The sequence below is a fragment of the Petaurus breviceps genome, unplaced genomic scaffold (genome assembly GCF_028583685.1).
Source record: "Petaurus breviceps papuanus isolate PSGF00001 unplaced genomic scaffold, PetGlider_PUasm1.0 227, whole genome shotgun sequence".
In the NCBI taxonomy this organism is placed as follows: Eukaryota; Metazoa; Chordata; class Mammalia; order Diprotodontia; family Petauridae; genus Petaurus; species Petaurus breviceps.
Genome location: NW_027185896.1, coordinates 13,372,174 through 13,391,044, shown reverse-complemented (window position 1 = coordinate 13,391,044; position 18,871 = coordinate 13,372,174). Strand labels below are relative to the sequence as shown.

The following is an 18,871-nucleotide window of genomic DNA, read 5'->3' as shown; positions in this document are numbered from 1 at the left end:
TAGAATGGTACAGGCCCACTTTGACATGGATACAAAGTGGCCCCCAGTCCTTTCTGTAGCAGTAGTAACTGCCCCAAAAGGGAGCAGGAGGTCATAAAACAGATTCTTTGGTGTTGCTGCTCTTTCATCCATTGCTCCTGATTCGGCCTTTCTGGGGAACATTCTCTACATGGCAGGTCTACTAACTACTTGAAAATTGCTAATGTCAAACAAAGGCTTATAGATTTTTTACATCCTTCTCTCTGCCACCTTCACTCTCCACTCCCAGGCCTCTTTTTAACAGTTTTTCTTGCTTCTCACTGAATGTCATCATTAAGATTGAATTGGAAAAAACCTAATCCTAGAATATATTTGGATCCCCAAAACACATTTATCCAACTGTCTGAATTTGGTTTAATCATTGTGTCTACAAGACAATTTCAGTATTTAAAGAACTTGATTTTTTTTCCCTCTCTGTATATATAAAATTGAATCAGAAGTAATCAAGTACCTGTTAACCTGAGGTAGTATTGTATATTCAGAGGGATCAAAAATAATCTGGTTCAAGTCTGAGCTCTGCACTTGCACTCTCATAAGATAAAATGTTTTATCAATAAATGAACAAGTTCTAGCCTGTCTTTAGCAAGGACTTCGTCAAAGTATAATGATAGTCATTCTCTTGTTACAATTATTTCCTTTGTTACGTTTATAAACTATCAGGCTAATGACCCTTTATTTTCTGAGATAAAGTTTTTATCTTGTTTTTTGGACCTTTTACTTTTAAGAAGTGCCAGTTTAAAAAATACTCTCCATAAATAATCTTCTAAGGCTTCTGGGCAATTCTGTGCATTAAGTTCCTAAAATGTATGAGGCACCAATTGGAGATGCAAATATCTCCAGTAGATGTTGCATTCCCCTGAAAAGTATCGCTACTTTATAATTCAGTAATGTCTTTTCCTATAACAAGGCTTGTAGAGATTTTAAGCGCTAGCTAAATTTTGGCTAATTACAGATTTTACATTATCTATACTAGATCTCTCATTTTCCCCACATTTGACAAGTTATTATATGATTAAAATTGTTGTCACAGGGCAAGTGGAACTCCCTCAACCACTATTATCCCTTCTAAGGGAATAAAATCTGGTTTAGGAAACATGTACCATCAGCAAAACACTCCAGTTAATAGTAATGAGGCAAAATTCAACATACAAAAAAATCTAACCTAAAAAAGTATGTGGTTCAGTATATCTTGCTCCCTTTTGCCATATGACAATAGCTTCATTTACTTCAAATTGGTTATTTTCCAAATGGTTAGTGTCACCTTCCCAACACTGAGGAATAGGATTCTTTGTTATAGGACAGAACTGCCTTATGCCACACAGCTTAAGAGAAGCAGCTACCCAAGGTATCAAATTGGATTTTTGATGTTAAAAGGTATCAATTACATAGTATCAGGTACACCTAATACTGTGAAAAGTCCCAGGCTTCAAATTACCATACCCTGTTAGAATTGCTTTTATAGACACTGCTGTACCATATCTGTACCTTTTATGTTCTGAGAAAAGCCCAATCAAAGGGAAGATGAACAGTCATCTTCCACAAACCCACAAAGTGGAAAGCCTGCCAAATCAACAACCTCTTAGGAGAGTACTAGAATGAAAATGCCTGTCAGCACACCTCAAGTGGTTCCTAGAATTGTTTTTGGAAGTGAGAGCCAAAGAGCAAGAGGAAAATCCGTTTGAAAACGGGGAAGAGTGGTTTAGAAATACTACACGTTATTACTGAGGCAATAATTATATCCTTTCCTTTATGGTTTGTCTCTCTGGTCACAGTCTCAATACCCTGAGAAGGTTTAGGAATATACGGACAGTCTGGTTTGCTTTCCAGCTTTGTGGAATGGGACTGTACATCACAGGGCAAAGTCCTGTGCTCCCTTGGACCACGCCGAGCCCGGAGAGTCAACTACCCAGGGTATTCGTTTTGGGTTTATGTTAAAAGGGGCGAGACCATCAAACCAAAAGTTGTTGCCGTGATCTGATCACGTACAGCGTGGATAGGACAGAGTGTTGGCCAGCTTCAGGAAGACAAGTTCAGACCTGGTCTCTACACCACCTCTAATCATCCTCCCACCTTGCCCTTTAAAGCCTCTCACCAACTCGCTTCACATTCTTCCCCTACCCTTTTCACGGCGCCACTCATCTCCCTGCTCCCATGGCCATTCCTTTGCACAGTTTGCTTCCTCATGCCTGGGAAGACCAAGTTCTCCGGGTAAGAATCCCAGATCTGGAAGGACTCCTAATGTCCCTTCCAGAGGATCAGATGGGATACTTGTAAAGTGCTTGGCACAGGGCCTGGCCCGCAGCAAAAGCTTCAGAAATACGGGTTCCTGTCCTAGCTCCGGGCCCTTCCCTGGGCAGAGTCCCTGTATGTAGTAAGTGCTTCTTAAACTCACTCACGCTGCTGCGGAGTCAGGTTGTCGAAGGGCTGGGGCGCCCTCTGTGGGGGCCTGGGTGCACGGAGGCGGATGAGGCAGCTCAGGATGGTCCTGGTCTAGTGAGTGAGACCGCCCCTTCCCCTCCCCCCCCAGTCCTGCGCATGCGCTCAAGCAATGGCGTTACCTTAAAGCAGGTTCGCCTGGAAGGAAGAAAAACATGGGACCCTTTAAGAGAAACCTGGGAAACAAGGGTGTGGAAGCAGGGCATGCTGGGAAGCGGCGGCGGGGCAAGTTATTCAGCTTTGACTAAAGTACAGCTCTAGGGCTTGGCTAACTCGGTGGAGAGAGAACTAGTAACCTAAATGTTCTTATTTACATGAGGTGGGGCGGGGCAGCAGAGTAGGCCTTGGGAGTGTCTTCTGCGCGGGTGCAAGTCTTGGTGGAGGGGCGGCTCCATGTTGGCTTCTACCGCACTGCGGGTTATGGGTGTCGGGATATTTTCTTGTTGAAAGCCCACCTGCCTGAGGGCTAAAGTGGTCCTAGGAAACGTGGGGGCTGTTTTCCCGGCAGACAGACACGCATTTCTTTGAGGGAAACCAAGTAATTCCTTTCCTCTGGTGTCAGTCTTCAAGAAGCATTTATTAAGCGCCTGCTGTATGAAGAGAAAAATGACCACAGCTGTCCTCAAGGAGCCTAACGTTCCTCCGTAGATAGGAAGTATTGGAAATGTAGGGGGGGAGCCAAATTGTGGAAGACTTTAAATGCCACGCTGAGGATTTTGGAATTTGCCCTAGAGTGATTAGGGAGCCACTCAAGGGTTTTGAGTAAGACAATGACATCACTGTATCACAATGACATCACTATCTGTGTTTTCAGGGAAAATGTTAATTGTTCCATTTTGGGATATATCAAGTTTTAAATACCTACAGAGCAATCCGATGGAGGTATCCACCAGACAATGGGTACCGTGGGACTAGAATTCAATAGTGATATCATGGCTGGATGGGATATAAAGGCAAAGTCAAGACTTTTTAATGAAAACTGTGTTTTTAGGCAAATCAACCAGTCAACCAGCACTCAGTACCAATACTCCAGTAGCAGTCTGCTATGTGCCAGAAACTGGGGATTCAAAGACAAAAAAAAAAAAAGAGAGGATGCCAGCTTCTTTATATTCTTTCTGCCATAATCTTAGTCCTAGTTCTCATAACCTCTTCATTGGATTATTGCAATAATCTCCTACTAATTTACCACTTTATGTACATGCTTCCAGTTTAATCTTTTTAAATACAAAGTCCTGATCTAAAATAACTCCTTGGTGTATACATTTCATTATCTACTTATATGTATGTATATGGTTTCCCCCTGATAAAATATGAACTAGTGAGCAAGGACTTTTGTTTTTTGTCTTTGTATTCCTAAATCCTAGAGCAGCATTTACTACATATTTAAATAGTCAAATGGATCAGTGATGTCATCAATTTGATTGTTCCCTCTAGTGATGCAGACTACCACCTATCCTTGTCTTCCTATACTGTGTAACTCTTCCATGTCTTCCTCACAGAGGGCCTACCTGATAGGTTGGAGGCCGTGGTGTCAGAGTCCTTTTGGGCTGGCATCCCAAAGTTTTCTCCTTGCTCATTGGAACTGTAGTGCTGCAACACCCCACCTGGATTCCAACTTCTAGATTCCTGTTGCTCATGGTCCCAGTCCAGACTGGAGACTCCACTCCATGTACTTTGAACAGGAAAAGAATGAACTGATCAAATTGGCCCAATTTCTCAAAGGCCATAAGGCCTCAAAGGGGAATGAGACCCTTAGGCTTTTCCCTTGTGGGTAACATGGTCTTTCACTGGCTACCTACATCCTACCCAGAGCACAACTGAAGACAAAGAGTTGAAAAGTGGCAGAGGAAGTTAACCTAAGGTAACAGATTTTTTTTTAATACCTCCAAAGCCAGTCAGTAAGTCTTCCCTTCATCAGGTAGTTTTATAACCAGAACCAACTATCTAAGTACACATATGCTCCGATCTCTTCAAAGCACTTTACATGCATATGTGAAAATGGAGTGGTTAATGACTTTACTAACCACCTTCATTTGCCTGAGCTCCATTATTATGCAGAAGAGGCTGGATTGATCTGGGAATCAGAATCAACCAATCAGGAGAAAAACTGATCATCCTTTAAGCTTGACATACTGGAGATCTTTTGCAGTATTCACTTGCTGAACCCAGAAATCCCTCTGCTGTGCTGGGAACCACAGAACTAACTTAAGCTGGTTCTTGCCACATAGATATACAAAGAGCATACAAGCTCTATTGGATGGAAGCAACACAAGCATTCTAGTTCTGGGACCTTAGGGACTCTTCAGCTTGACCCTCTTCCTTGTTCTGTGCAGGCATATCATGATCTCTGGGAAATGTCCCTCTCCCTGGGAAACAAAAACTGAACCCTCACTGGGCCATGACACTTCCATTCCTGATGGGGGGCTTGTGCTTGGATCCCATTTGCAAGATCACATTTTTTCCTAGCCTCAAAATACTATACCTGACAGTTTTCTTCTCACCCAAAGGACACTGTGCCTAGCAGTAACTCATGAGTTGGGCCCCAGTAAGACAAACTACCTTTCCCCATTACAAGAACAAGAATTTCCTTTGTAAAAACAGGACTATCTTGCAACCACAGAATTAACATGTATTGACTCCCACAGTTACCATATACAATCCAGAGGTCAACTAGCAAAGCTATCTTTTTTTTTTAGGGGGGGAAGACAAAGCAATTGGGGTTAAGTGACTTGCCTAAGGTCATACAGCTAGTAAATGTGTCAAGTGTCAGACTGGATTTCAATTTAGGTCCTCCTGACTCCAGGGCTGGTGCCCTATTCACTGAGCCATCTAGCTACCCCCCAAAGCTATCTTGCTACAGACATAACAGACCAAAAATACACCCCTGATAAACCCCTTCTCCTGGTTTCCATTATTTAATGACCCTAGGTCCCAGAAGAGGACCCTAAATGAAACAGTTCAATCAGAGATTATAAAGTGTTTATTGTCTGAGAAGAGCTTGCAAAAAACTTGCAAGGGAGCAGAGAGAGAGAGTTCTCAGCTGCTCCCAGGGGAGTAGAAAAAGGCTGAGGTAAAATATGGTTTCAAGAAACATTCAGGTGGGATGGGTGGGTGGGCTGTTAAAGGAGAAGATATCTGTATGATGGGGTGATGGGACCTGGACCCTGAATTTTCCCATAGATTTCTGCAGCCATTCCCTGACATCTCACCAGAGGCATCAGGCCCATCCCAGTCCACCTAGATATTAAATAGTCCTTTCAGGACTCCTTTCACTGTGGCTCTCCCACCCAGCCCAGATCACTTCACTGTTTGCACCTGGGCCCCCCCAGGCTACCTGATGCTTCTTAATTCCATCTAGACCTTTTCCTGGGTGTCACCTTGGCCACCCCAGGGTATTTACCACTCCTTAATCCCATCCAAATCTTCTCACAGTCTTTTTTTCTTTGTGTATAAGTATTAGTTCTATCTGTATCAAATTTGAAGACTGACTAGGAACTCTGCCTGCTCATCACAAATAAACCTTGCTACTTTGAAAGAAGACTTGAATGATCAAATTCTTTTGAGGCAGACCCCCCTGTATCCTTGCATTTCAGGGTTCCCAGTACCCCAAACTGCAACATGTAGACACAATAAGCTAGGCAGCAGGATGTTTAGAAAGTCTCCCCTCCAAAATTTCCTCAACTGTAAAACAAGGAGGTTGGACTAAAGAGCCTCTGAGGATATTTCTAGCTCTAGATCTATGAACCTGTGATCCTATGAAATTCTGTATTCAGTTCAGTTTAACAAATATTTATTAAACATCTATACTGTACAAGACACTGGTCTAGGAAGTGGCAGAGTTTCTGGTCTTATCATACATCATTCCCCTTCGTGGAGACAATGATCCAGCAAACTGAATCTTCATATTGTTTCTCATACATGGCACTCCATCTCCCAACTCTGTGTTTTTGTACATATATATATATGTGTGTGTGTGTATGTGTGTGTGTGTTTGTAAGTACACATGCACAGAATGTATAGATGTCTATTTCTCCCCTGTATAAATCATAAGCTCGTTAAGGACAAAGACCATTTCTTTTTGTATCCCTAGTACCCAGCATATAGGATGGATAGGGTTAGGCCCAGACATGAAGACCTGCTACAGATGAACTTTTTGTTGCTAGGCCACCTTGCCTCTCTGTTGTTGCACTATGCTATTTGATTCTTTGTCTAGACACAAATGAATGGAATAAAAGTGAAAAACTTCTCAGGTAACATTCCAGGAATCTGAACAGAATTGTAATAAAGCACCAAAGACTTAGCACCCTGAGCTGGGAGCCTGGGACCCCTGCCTTACTTCCCCAGTCATAAGTTGAAGTTTTTGCTAAGTTTGGCTAAGGGTAGGAGAGGAAAGCACAGACCCTGCAAATTTAACCATAGGCCGGAATGTCCCAGACTTGTTTCCACTGACCACCATCTGACTTGTACAAATATAAAATTGGAAATCCTGTTGTGGAACTTCGGACAGGTCACCACATCCTAAAATTCCCATGATTCATAAAATATTGTCTGCTTTCGTATCTATATTGATATTGTTAGAACATTTATCTTATGTTATCTATTAGATATTAGATAGATATTCTGTTATCTATTAGAACATATTAAAACAGGTTATCTATTAGAACATTTCATATCTATGTTGATACTGATGACATATTTTGTCTGTTTTAATGTCTGCTAGAGATGTACCTTCTGATTTTTGATATTACTAACATTTCACCTGCAATGCCAGCAAATTTTTACAGTTAAGATTGTGCGCCTCAGTTCCTAATTAATGGAAACAGGACAGGACAAAGTGGGGGGAGGAGGGGAAGGGTGGTCTTTTGGGTATATAACCAAGCTTTGCATTTTGTATTTTGCCTCTAGTACCAGACTTCCTCTGGTAGCAAGACTGCCCTTCTCGCAAGAAGAAATAATTAAATAAATCCTTCCTGTCTCTACTTGGACATATCTCTGCTTATTTTATTTCAGGCAAGGGACATCTTTGTCCCACACACAAATATATAAATTAAAGTTTAGCCCCACTGCTTTGGATCTCCATCCAATTTCTCTCGCCCAGTGGTATAAAGAAAACTTTTTGTGTATAACCTGTGTGAGCTTTTTGGTATATTTGGAGTTAACAGTGGTTGCAAACTTTTGTGACTCTGGTCATTTGTTACCAGAGTTGACATAGATGATCCCTAATGCCCCTTCCAGGTTTAAATCTATAATCCTACGATCAAGAGAGAAAGTTACTTGCTAGGGTCAGAAGCTAATATATGATGTGAATCCAGGTCTCCTGACTCTAAGTGCAATGAATTTCTCAATGTATCTATGAGTAGAGTAATGAGTAGAAATTGTAAAGGCACATTGTGATGCCACTTTAAGAAAAAAAATTTCTAAAAGTAAGTGTTGTCCCAAAGTGCAATGTCTGAACTGTAACAGCAGGTTGCGGATCACTGGATGTTTGAAAGGACAGACTGGCTAGGGAGACGGTGCTGTTAACATATTTTCCAGTATAATGGATAACCGAGAGACAAGACAGTAAAATAAATTATAATTTGATAGGAGTGTTTATTAACTGGCTGGTGACTGCCTCTCAGAGGGAAAGACAGTCCCGAGCTTTCTGTTAGACATAATTTTATAGAAAATGTGGTTACTAGCAACAGAATATGTTTCTAAGGGGGTGCAGTGCCTTTAGCATTGTTTCTATTGAAGCAAAGCTTTCTCAGTATTACTCTTATTGAGGCAAAGCCTTCTCAATATTATTCCTATTGAAGCAAAGCCTTAGTATTATTTCTACTGAAGTGAAACAGACCTGAATCCGTGGGAATCTGTGGCATGTTTCTAGCAACACAGGTGAAACATTTCTTTACTATTGGGGCCTATTAGGTGGTTTCCAAGGAACCTAGTAGGGGTCCCCTCTAGCAGGTTTAAGGTGTCTTTGCTGTATAATTTCTGGTGGGCACTTCACCAGGAAAGACAGCTCACATCATCCCTATGAACTTGTCTCCATCGAAGGTGAGAATAGAGTGGGAGAAGAGAATGTATAAATGAAAAGGCATTTATTTAATGCTTATTTATGTGTCAGACACTGGAGAGAGAGGAAGGGGAGGGGAGAGGGGGGAGAGAGAGGGACAGACAGAAAGCCATACAGATTCTAATAAGGGAAGAGAAGGGAGTGGAGAGGAGGTTGTAAAGGGGTCGCTGACAGATGATAGGGCCAGGCTGGCTGGCAGGATTGTACATGAAACTGAAGCAAGGTCCCATGTTTCAGCCCCACACCCAGCTCCCTCGCTGTAGAATTGGGAGCCAGCACCTGGAAGCTCCCTCTTGCCTGTCTTCCTACAAGTAAGAATGATCCATCAAGTTGCACCCTTCCACCCCCACCAACTTCCTAGAGAAAATGCTGCAGGGGGAATCAGCAACTGGAAGTCTGTGTTCACGTGCTTCTGGTGCGGCCATGGTGCTTTCTGGGGTAGGGAAGGCAAGCACTCCCTCTCTCTTGGTGAGTCTTGGGATGGGCTCTCGAGGATGGGGAGAGAAGGGGTGGAGCCAGAGATGGGTGGGATGGATGGAAGGAAGCTCTCCTCCATTCCAGTGTCTCTCAGCCTCTTCTAGGAGACAGAAGGCAAGGGGAGGGTGCCCCGGGGGCTGCTGGGAAAAGCCACTTCTCTCCTCCCCTCTGGACATGCCTCCTAGAATCTCATAAACTGAGTCTGTCTGAGTTCAGAGTGGGCTCGGCCTTCAAGGTTGGATAGGAATTAAAGCCCTAGTGGGCAGGCCTAGAGAGGATGGAGGCCCATTTCAGGAAGGGCTTGCCTTTGCTGGGGTTGGGGGTCAGAGCCAATGGTGGCCAGTAGGGTTTGGGGGAAAGGAGAGTTAGGGAAAAGTGGGTCCTTGAATGCCAGGGTCGGAAGTCTGTACTTTATTGGGAACCATGCAGTAGCCCCCAGGTGAAGGGGGTTACCCTTTGGATCAAGGGGCAGTTAAGGGTTGGAGTGGGCCTGAAAGGTGGAGGGGAAGTGACCAGTGAGAGACTGAGGTGACCAAAGAAGAAGCATGCCCAGGTTTCCTCTCCCCTTCTCTGGTTTAGGGCCAAACTGCCATTGAAGAGACCAGAGAATGAGGAACTGATCAAGGTGCTGATGAATGGAAGAGCAAGAACCACTTTGATGATGGAGACTTGGGCTGGAGTAACGCAGTCTAGGGTAGACTGGAACAGGATGAAGTATAAAGTGGGATTTATTCATGGAAAGGGGAAAGGAATATAGAAGCAGGGACACAAACACAGGTATCATGAAAGAACACAATCAGGAAACCTCAGATTGACTCTTTGTTCTGACGTTAACTTTCTGAGGAACTATCGGCAAATAACTTTATTTCTCTGGGTTTTAATTTACTCATATATAAAATGGTGCGGATGGACCAGATGGTAGCTTTAATGCCATAGGACATTACATTACAGACTGTGTGGAACTCAGTAAAAAATGCCCCCTATTAGAGTGGGTATCCAGGAGGAGAGGAAAATAATAATCAAATAAGTAGTAGCATGGATCCAGTTTGTTGCAGTCTTTGAAATTGATACTGCAGGCAAGTAGACTCATTGGCACTTCCAAAAGGAGGGAAATTACAAAATTACTTTATTCTGGGTAAAAAGGAGCCATGAGTGACTAGAGACAAGGAAGCCAAATGGTGGGGTTTTGCAGTAACCAAGTGTGTCCTGGTAGTGAAATGTAAAAGGGTAGAGGATCCTACAAGTTAAGGGCCTAACAATTCAGTAATCTGGGAATTAGTAGCAGAGCACACACCCTGGATAGCTACTGGGGAGGAACTTAGATTTCTTGTGAAAATCAAGAATCCCACAGCTGGAAGGTCTATCATCTAGTCCTAACCCTGCCAAAATCACACCCCACTACAGTGCTCTTAAGAAGAGGTCATCTGGTAGGATTGGATAACGATGGTGAATGCTAGCTCTGAAAATAACTAGTCCTGTGACCCTGGACAAATCACTTAACCTCTTTGAGTCCCACTTTTCTCATCTAAAAGGGAGAGTAATAACTGCTTTCACTGTCTGTCCCAGAAGGTTATAAGGAAGGCATTTTGTAAACCATAAAGTGCTTTAGAAATGGGATTTAATTGTTCCAGAAGCTTTTCTACTAGAGAATGGCCCTGACTTTTATTACCATAGATACTTGTTTTCACAGCAGACTATTATGTTAGCAATATTCTTTCATGTCTCAGTAGATGACACACTCTTCCCAAGGGTAGCTTGTGAAATCTTTACATCTTTGCCAGGGAGAAGCCAGTTGAAGTGAGGACATTAGCTCTTAAGTAAAGGATGGTAACTACTGAAGTTATAGCCCTGGTTTCTCAAGTCTTGGGTGACCAAGAGTGGGAGGAGGAACCAGTTTTGGAGACAAAGATCCAACCTTTGAGGTATTATCACTACTATTAGTCAGATCTTCCATCAGTGACTTTGAAAGTTTCAATATCAGGACACATATGGGACCCACAAGGCCTGAAGACACCTCTGAGAACTCTATCAAAGGTGGCTGAGATGTGACAAGCATGGAAAGGAAGAGGTCCTGGGTTGGCTGATGCTAGAGCAGTTCCTCACCATCCTACCAGGACAGATTCAGACCTGGGTGCAAGTCTACAAAATAGAAAGGAAACTGGCTTGTCAGATGATTTCCAGAGACTACTTGAAGGATCAGGACAGAAAGTGAGATTGGAGAAGAAAACTTCATTACTTTGGGAAGTACTGGTCACCTGCTTACTCCTCATTTCAGCCAAATAGACAGTGATTTGGAATGTGAAGTAACCTTCTGTATCAGCAAGCACCCCAGCGTCCCCAGGGTGTCTGCCAACACAGGTTCTTGGATCTGCTTTGATAAAGGAAAGCAACTCAAAATGGGTTAACAAGCTTATTTTAACTAGTCAAATATGTATCGTTTACCTAGTTCAGGGGAAAAAGGTCAGCACCCCGAACTTCAGAATACACAGAATTATCAAGACAGAGAAACAGATCAAGTAGACAGTTTACAAACTGTCCAACCATTACATCCATACCAAATCAACATCTGGGTTTCAACATCTGGGTTTTTCAAAGCTTGGGTACTCTCAACAATGGCTTCCCAGAGTTTCATCTGATCAAATCACAGAACACTTCTCAAAGTGAGCCCCAAAACAAAGCTACACATCAGGGCTTATATAGCCTTCTTCTGGCTCAGAGAATGTAAACAACCTTATTGACTCACGGCCCAATCAAAAAGTATCTACTGAAAAACAAGCCTACCACCCCAGGCTCCAGGTGTACTTTAGCCTAGGGGCAGGGAAGATCTTTAAATTTGCATTGCCATTACACCTTCCTTCCTTTTCAAACTTCAGAACTCCAGGGTGCCATGATCCCTTCATTGTGAGCTCTTCCTCTGCTGATAAAGATCTCGATCTTCTCAGCTTGGTTGATGGCATCTCCTAGTATTTTGATCATCTCTTGTAAAGCCTTCCTAAGCTAGATGGATCTTCAGCAACCTAGCCACTTGCCAGGCTTTTAAACAAAGTGCCCACTGTTTATCAGATCATTCTGCCAGATACTGAGGGAAATAGAATCTAGGGTACACCCGATTCCTGCCCCTATAGATCTCACACAGTGCATGGTGCACAGCTCTAAAAAAAGCAGCCCATGACATGCATCTCAGGGGTTCATAGGAGTGTTTTTTAAAAATTCATTTTGAACTTAATACATAAAGACAAAAAAAAAAACCCAAACATTTCCATGTACACAGCATAACATAAAAGGAGGATTCACTATAAAACCATGAATTTACATTTCAGACTTTTATATTTTTTCCCCACCCCATCATACAGATGGCTATCATTAGACACAAATACACACATATATCTATATATATGTAAAACCCTACTATACATACTTCTTTTTATCATATTTCTCTGGAGGCAGATAGCATCTTACATCATATGTCCTTTGTAGCTGATTTCTGGTATTTATAATCAAACTGATTTAGCTGCTCACAGTTCTTAAAATAATATTACTCTTACTATATACAGTGTTCTCTTGGTTCTGCACATTCTGCTCTTCATTATTTCATGCAAATCTTTCCATGTTCTAAAATCAACAAGCTTATCATTTCTTATAGCAAAGTAGTATTTCATCATGATCATATCTCACAGCTTATTTAGACATTCATACCAATTGACAGGCATCCCTGCAATTTCCTGTTTTTTGCTACTACAAAGAGATCTGCTGTAGATACTTTAGAACATATAAGTTCTTTTCCTTTTTCCCTACTCATCTTGGGAAACAAACCTATTGGTACTGCTGGGTAAAAGGGTATAGACAGTTTAACAACTCTTTGGGCATAATTCCAGATTGCTCTCCAAAATGGTTGGATTAATTCACAGTTCCACCAACACTGAATTAGTGTCTCAATTATTCCACATCCCCTCCAGCAATTTTTGCTTTCTCCTATCATTTTAGCCAATCTGACAGGTATAAAATGATATCTGAAGGTTTTAATTTGCATTTGTCTAATCAGTGATTTAGAGCATTTTTATATATGACTATAAACTCTTTTGATTTCTTCATTGGAAAACTATCTCTTCCTATCCTTTGATCATTTTATCAATTGGGGAATGACTCATATTCTTATAGATTTGACAAAGTTCTTTAAATATTTGAGATATGAGACCTTTATCTGGGAAACTGTCTCTATAAACTTTTCCCCAATTTTCGCTTTCCTTCTGCTATTGGAAACACTAGCTTTATTTGTACAAAATCTTTTTAATTTAATGTAATCAAAATTATCCACTTTATACCTCTCTGCTATCTCTTGTTTATTTGCAAATTGTTTGACTATCCTTAAGTCTGAGAGGCAATAAAACAAAATACCATGTTTTAATTTTCTTGTGATATCTCCTTTTATGTCAACACAGTAGCATTTGTTGAGATCTGGGTAAGGGAAAGACTGCTGCTGACAAATCGTGAGCAAAGGCTTCCTAGAGTGGATGGCATTTGAGGGGATATTAGAGGCTGGTTAGGGATTAAACAAATGGCAAAGGGGAGTAAAGAAGTTCCAGTTATTGGTAAAAAAAAAAAAATTAAAAAAAAAACCCACCCTTAAATAGTCCTGGTCTTGACATTCGTACTTTTTGGTAAAAGCAGCTTAAATTTTTGCTTTTCCAGCAGAATCTTTGAGCATCTAGGGTTACCTCCAGGCTCCACTGACAGCCAGAAAAACTTTAGTGGCAGGATTTACCAAAAGAAGGCAGATTTTTTTAAGAGGCCAAAGAGTACTTAACTTCATATATCCCTTTGATCTTTGGCCTCTTGCAGTTCTGTTTATTCAACAAACATTTTATAGGCACATACTATATGGAGGGCACTGGGATTGATGCTTGGAATATGAAGGACCAAAATGAAATAATCCCTTGTCCTGCAGGAGCTGACATTTTCCTGAGGTGGGGTGGTAGGGGAGGTGATGAGAGAGAGAGAGAGAGGTAGTAAATATAAATAAGTATAATACAAGGTAGGAAAGGAGGTGAGGGAGATTATGAGACAGAATAGTCTAGGAAAATTTGAGGGAGAGTACATTAAGAATGGTGGGCAGGGGGTGATCAGAAAACACTTCATGGGAAAAGACCTGAGCTGGGTCTTGAAGGAAGAGAAGGATTCTGAAGGGCAAAGATAAAAAAATAATAATACATGCCAGGCCTTGTGTATAGCTTATGTGAGTGCATGGAAATGAGAGTTGGCATGCATAGTGAGGAGCTAGGAAGGAAGTATTCTTCTTTGGTTGAAACATGGATTGTGTGCATGAGAGAAATATGAAATAAGGATACGAAAGGAAATAGGAGCCAGATGGTGGAGGGTCATGAGTACTGTACGAAGGCACAAAAACCCAGTGAAAAGGGGGGGCTAGGAGGCTCAGTGAATAGAGTACTGGCTCTGGAGTCAGGAGGACCTGAGTTCAAATCTGGCCTCAGACACTTGACACAACTAGCCAGGTGACCTTGGGCAAGCCACTTAACCCCAACTGCCCTACCTTCCCCCCTCCAAAAGGCAAAAAAAAGAGTGAAAAGAAGAATTCTTGAAAAGCAGAAGTGGTCAAATGGATGTGCAAAAAATCACAAAGCATGGAGGATCACGGACATGACTGTAAGTAGTAGGGTGGGAGCCAGTACTATTAAAACTGAGATAGAAGAAATTATTGCTAGGACAAGCTCTTAGAAGAAGATAAAAGGGGAGTGATGAAGGCCACACAGTATTGATAGCTTAAGTAATCTAGATTGGATAATAGCATTTATATGGCACATTAAGGTTTGCAAAGTGCTATACAATTATCTCATCCTCACAACAACCCCATTTTATAGATGAGGAAACTGAGGCAGACAGGTTAAGTGACTTATCCAAGGTCACATGAATCAAGTATCCTCCCTGCCCTTGCCTATTCCCCATGGTATCTCCTCTGAGGTTTAGAGGATAGTTTTCACAAAGATTTCCTTACACTCTTATCCCATATATTTACATTTCCTATTCCATTCACAGATACAAGAAGTACTTTTGCCAGTGACAGTCATCCTGGACACAGTACAAGAGGCTGTTCCCACAATATCCCTGAGAGGCTGTTCATCAGCTGAAATCTTCCTGGATCCTTATAATTGTGGGGCTGTGCCTTGGCAAGGCTCTAGTCTATATGGTATAGTCTATATTGCACTCCTCTGGGCCTTCATTCTCAGACCTCAGCTTCACATTTACCTTAGAATCATGTTGGGGGCCACTTGATGCCAGCATCAAGTGTGAGTGGAGGTGTGAGATGAACCAGGCCAGGCAGGAAGTTCAGGATAGAACTCCATTTATTGATTCTCTGAACAAGATTTTTATAGAGCAAAGAGACAAAGAAGGTAACTATCAATCATTATATTCACATAACATCAGGCAGACCTTGAAGGCTATCATGTCCTTTCTAGTGTTCCCATACAGGATGAGCTCTGTTCTTTGCATGTCTTGGAGAGTGGTGAGCCAACATCCTGTTGGCCTGGGCGCAGCTGCAAGGAGCTGGCTGTTTCTACCTGCCTAACTTAGAGTTGGCCCTCAATATAATCATACAATATAGAGCTTGAAGAGGCCTTAGAGATCATCTCCTAAGCCCTCAGATTTCTCCTTTTATCCTATCTAGTCTCTTCTTTTCCATCTACCCCTCATTGGAAGTCACTGGAACTCTGCTCAATTTATATACAAATTTGAGTGATTTCCTGTTCTTTCTGTCCATTCCTGCAAAATGTCTTTGCCTTAAGTTGTTGGGAACATTGCCATAAAGATAGGGAGTAATTGGGAGACAGTTTTGACAAGAGATGGCAATTTGGTGGAATGGGAAGAGAGCTGGATTTGGAATCAGTGAGCCTGATTTTGGATCCTGGTTCAGTCACTTAATACACATGTGACCCTGGGCAAGTCAGTCACTTTAAGTCTCAATTTCCTCATTTGTAAAGTGAGGGAGCTGGACTAGATGACTTCTGTGGTCCTTTCCAATTCTAAATTTATGACACTAAGAATCCTAATGTCATCAGTCAATTTAGTAGTAGGGAGGAAAGTTTTCTAGGTACTTATGAATCCACTCTGTGTAAGAAAGGCAGTGATTATCATTTGGGAAATTCAGGGCAGGATTTACTCATGTTTCTTTGTCTTTCAGCTCTTCCTACTCCCTAGATTCCTACCTTTCCCAAAGAGAGGATCCCAGAAGACCAGATGAAGGTGACCATGCCTCTGATGGCCAGGGTCCTGGTGAATTGTGGTTCCCCCTGACCTTCCTAAGATCCTGTTCCTTGCTCCTTAGTATAACTGTAGCATATTTCCTCATTTTGTGGTTTCTTATTATAATAATAGCCCAGCGCAGTATATGATCTTCATACTAGATAACATCCTTCACGTAGGGTACTCTCTTGATTTCCCCATATATACAACCCAGCCCTCATTATACTGCTTCTGTACCTCATTCAGAGACTGATTGATCGAGTTTTTCCCTGGCTAGCAGGAACATGTTTCAGGAGTTGGTGACATTTGAGGATGTGGCTGTGTACTTCACCCAGAAGGAATGGGCAGATCTGGCTCCAGCTCAGAGGACCCCGTACAGAGACGTGATGTTGGAAAATTATGGGAACCTAGCTTCCCTGGGTAAGGCCTTTCTGCCCCTGTAACTTGGGAACTATACACTGGGGCATCTTTGCTTCAAGTTCTTTAGTACCTGCAGAAACAATTGTGCATTGGCTTGTAAGTTATAATGTTAGGTTATGATTGAGTGTCTGTCATGTGGAAGAGAAATTAGACTTGTTCTAGTTGGCCCCAGAGGGCAGAATTACATAGTGAGGGAAAGCTACAGAAAAGCAGATTTCAGCAAGTTATAGGGAAAAAATTTCCCAATTATAATTCACTCTAAAAATGGAATGGGCTGCCTCCAGAGATACTGGATGACCACTTATCAGGGATGTCATGGAGCCAATGCCTATTCTGGTATAAGTTGGACTCGAGGTCCTCTGAGGCTCCTCTCAGATTTAAAGTTGTGTGTATTATTTAGGTATGTGTCGGAAGGGTTCTTCAGTGTAGCTGCGAATGACCAATACCAGTAAAGTTGGTTCTTCACATATGACTGAATCCTTTAGAATTCTATTGAAAAAAATTAGCCTTCCTCTTAAAAGCATGTGCTGAAATTTATTAACAAAAGAGGCATTTCCCTGCAGAAAGAATTGACTTTAGTATTTAGAAAATATAGCAATATGCACAGATAGGAAATGAGAATGAGACAAGACTCAATCAAATAAAATGTTTTTATTTGATGAATATATTTTATATTTTTATAACATTGTAAGTAATTTGATATTTATAGTTTTGCTCATTATTTGATTGTTTTGTTGATGTGCATTAAATTTATAACAAAATTACTTTTAAAGTGATGAACAAAGGAGAGTTATAGTACCTGATAAATTCTTCTGGCATCACCAGTCCACTTGAATAGCAGGACTAGATGTGAATATTGTCAGGCCAAATCACGTTTTCTCCTGCTCATGTCTTTTTCTCATTTTTCATCCTTTCTTGTATCTTTTCCCTTGTTTCCTTTTTCTATCTTTTCTTATGTCTTTTACCAAGAGGTAGACAGACATATTGTAGAATTGAAGTACACAAACATATTTATTTCAATTGTATAATAATAGTTATTTCTTCTGTTCAAATATGGACAATAGCAATACATATATATATACATATATATGTATACCTTAATTCTATAATAATTATATGTAGCTATTATTTTGTTTAAATTTGCTTTTATTTTTTTGTGACTCAATTTCTTTTTCTGGATATTGGTAACTTTTGAAAGAAAAAGATTCTCTTATGAGAGGTGATGTTTTCTTACTACTGTTAGAACTTCCTACTCCCTTTGACAAAGAGAGAACAAAAAAGGAATTATAATTCTAAAGCCAAATCATCCTAACTACTTTGCCTCAACCTTCCAGTGGCCACTATCTTGAACCACTCACATAGGAAGAACCCATATACCTTTTCTTCTATACCTTCCTATTATGTTTCCTTTCTTCCTCTATTCAGGAAAACTGGGCTGGCTGCAGCGAATTTTTTTTAACATTTGTTTTTAAAACTTTGATTTCCAAATTCTTTCCCTTCTTCTCTCCTCACCCACCCCCACTGGGAAGATAAGCAATTCAATATAGGTTGTACATGTGTAGTTACACAAAATGTTTCCATAGTAGTTATATTGTGAAAGATTAACTGTATTTCCCTCTATCCTATCCCACTCCCCACTTATTCTATTTTCTACTTTGACCCTGTCACTTTTCAAACATATGTGCTTCTAACTACCCTCTCCCCCAAGCTGCCCTCCCTTCTATCATCCTCTCTCTTATCCCCTTCTGCCCTACGTTCCTGTAGGATAAGATACCCAAATGAGTGTATATGTTATTCCTTCCTTAAGCCAAATTCAGTGAGAGTAAGGTTGACCCATTCCCTTTCATCTTCCTGCTCTTCCCCTCCATTATAACAGTTTTCTCTTGCCTCTTTTTTATGAGATAATTTGCCCTATTCTATATCTCCTTTTCTCATTATATTCCTCTCTCACCTCTTAATTTTATTTTTCAGATATCATCCCTTCCTATTCAACTGATCCTGTGCCCTCTGTCTAAGTATGCATGTACACACATATACATACACTCACATATGCATTTATATATATATATATACACACCCTCCTATACATATATATTCCCTTCAACTATCCTCATACTGAGAAAAGTCTTATGAGTTACAGTTATTGTTTTTCTGTGTAGGAATGTAAATAGTTCAATTTTAATA

General features: G+C 41.1%; 1 protein-coding gene and 1 non-coding gene across 2 annotated transcripts in view; one reads left to right on the top strand and one right to left on the bottom strand.

Moving 5' to 3' along the window:
- The window catches only part of LOC138166911 (zinc finger protein 721-like), a 90,848-nt gene that overhangs the window by 28,719 nt on the left and 43,258 nt on the right, over nucleotides 1-18,871 (top strand). The window contains exons 6-9 of the mRNA XM_069095396.1: nucleotides 2,211-2,247; nucleotides 2,397-2,607; nucleotides 15,062-15,192; nucleotides 16,530-16,687. Coding sequence (XP_068951497.1) covers nucleotides 2,211-2,247; nucleotides 2,397-2,607; nucleotides 15,062-15,192; nucleotides 16,530-16,687 — 537 coding nt within the window. The remainder of the gene's footprint in view (nucleotides 1-2,210; nucleotides 2,248-2,396; nucleotides 2,608-15,061; nucleotides 15,193-16,529; nucleotides 16,688-18,871) is intronic.
- LOC138167193 (small nucleolar RNA SNORA73 family) lies at nucleotides 1,775-1,963 on the bottom strand. The gene has a single exon (XR_011169821.1). It is a non-coding gene; the product is annotated as a small nucleolar RNA SNORA73 family (small nucleolar RNA).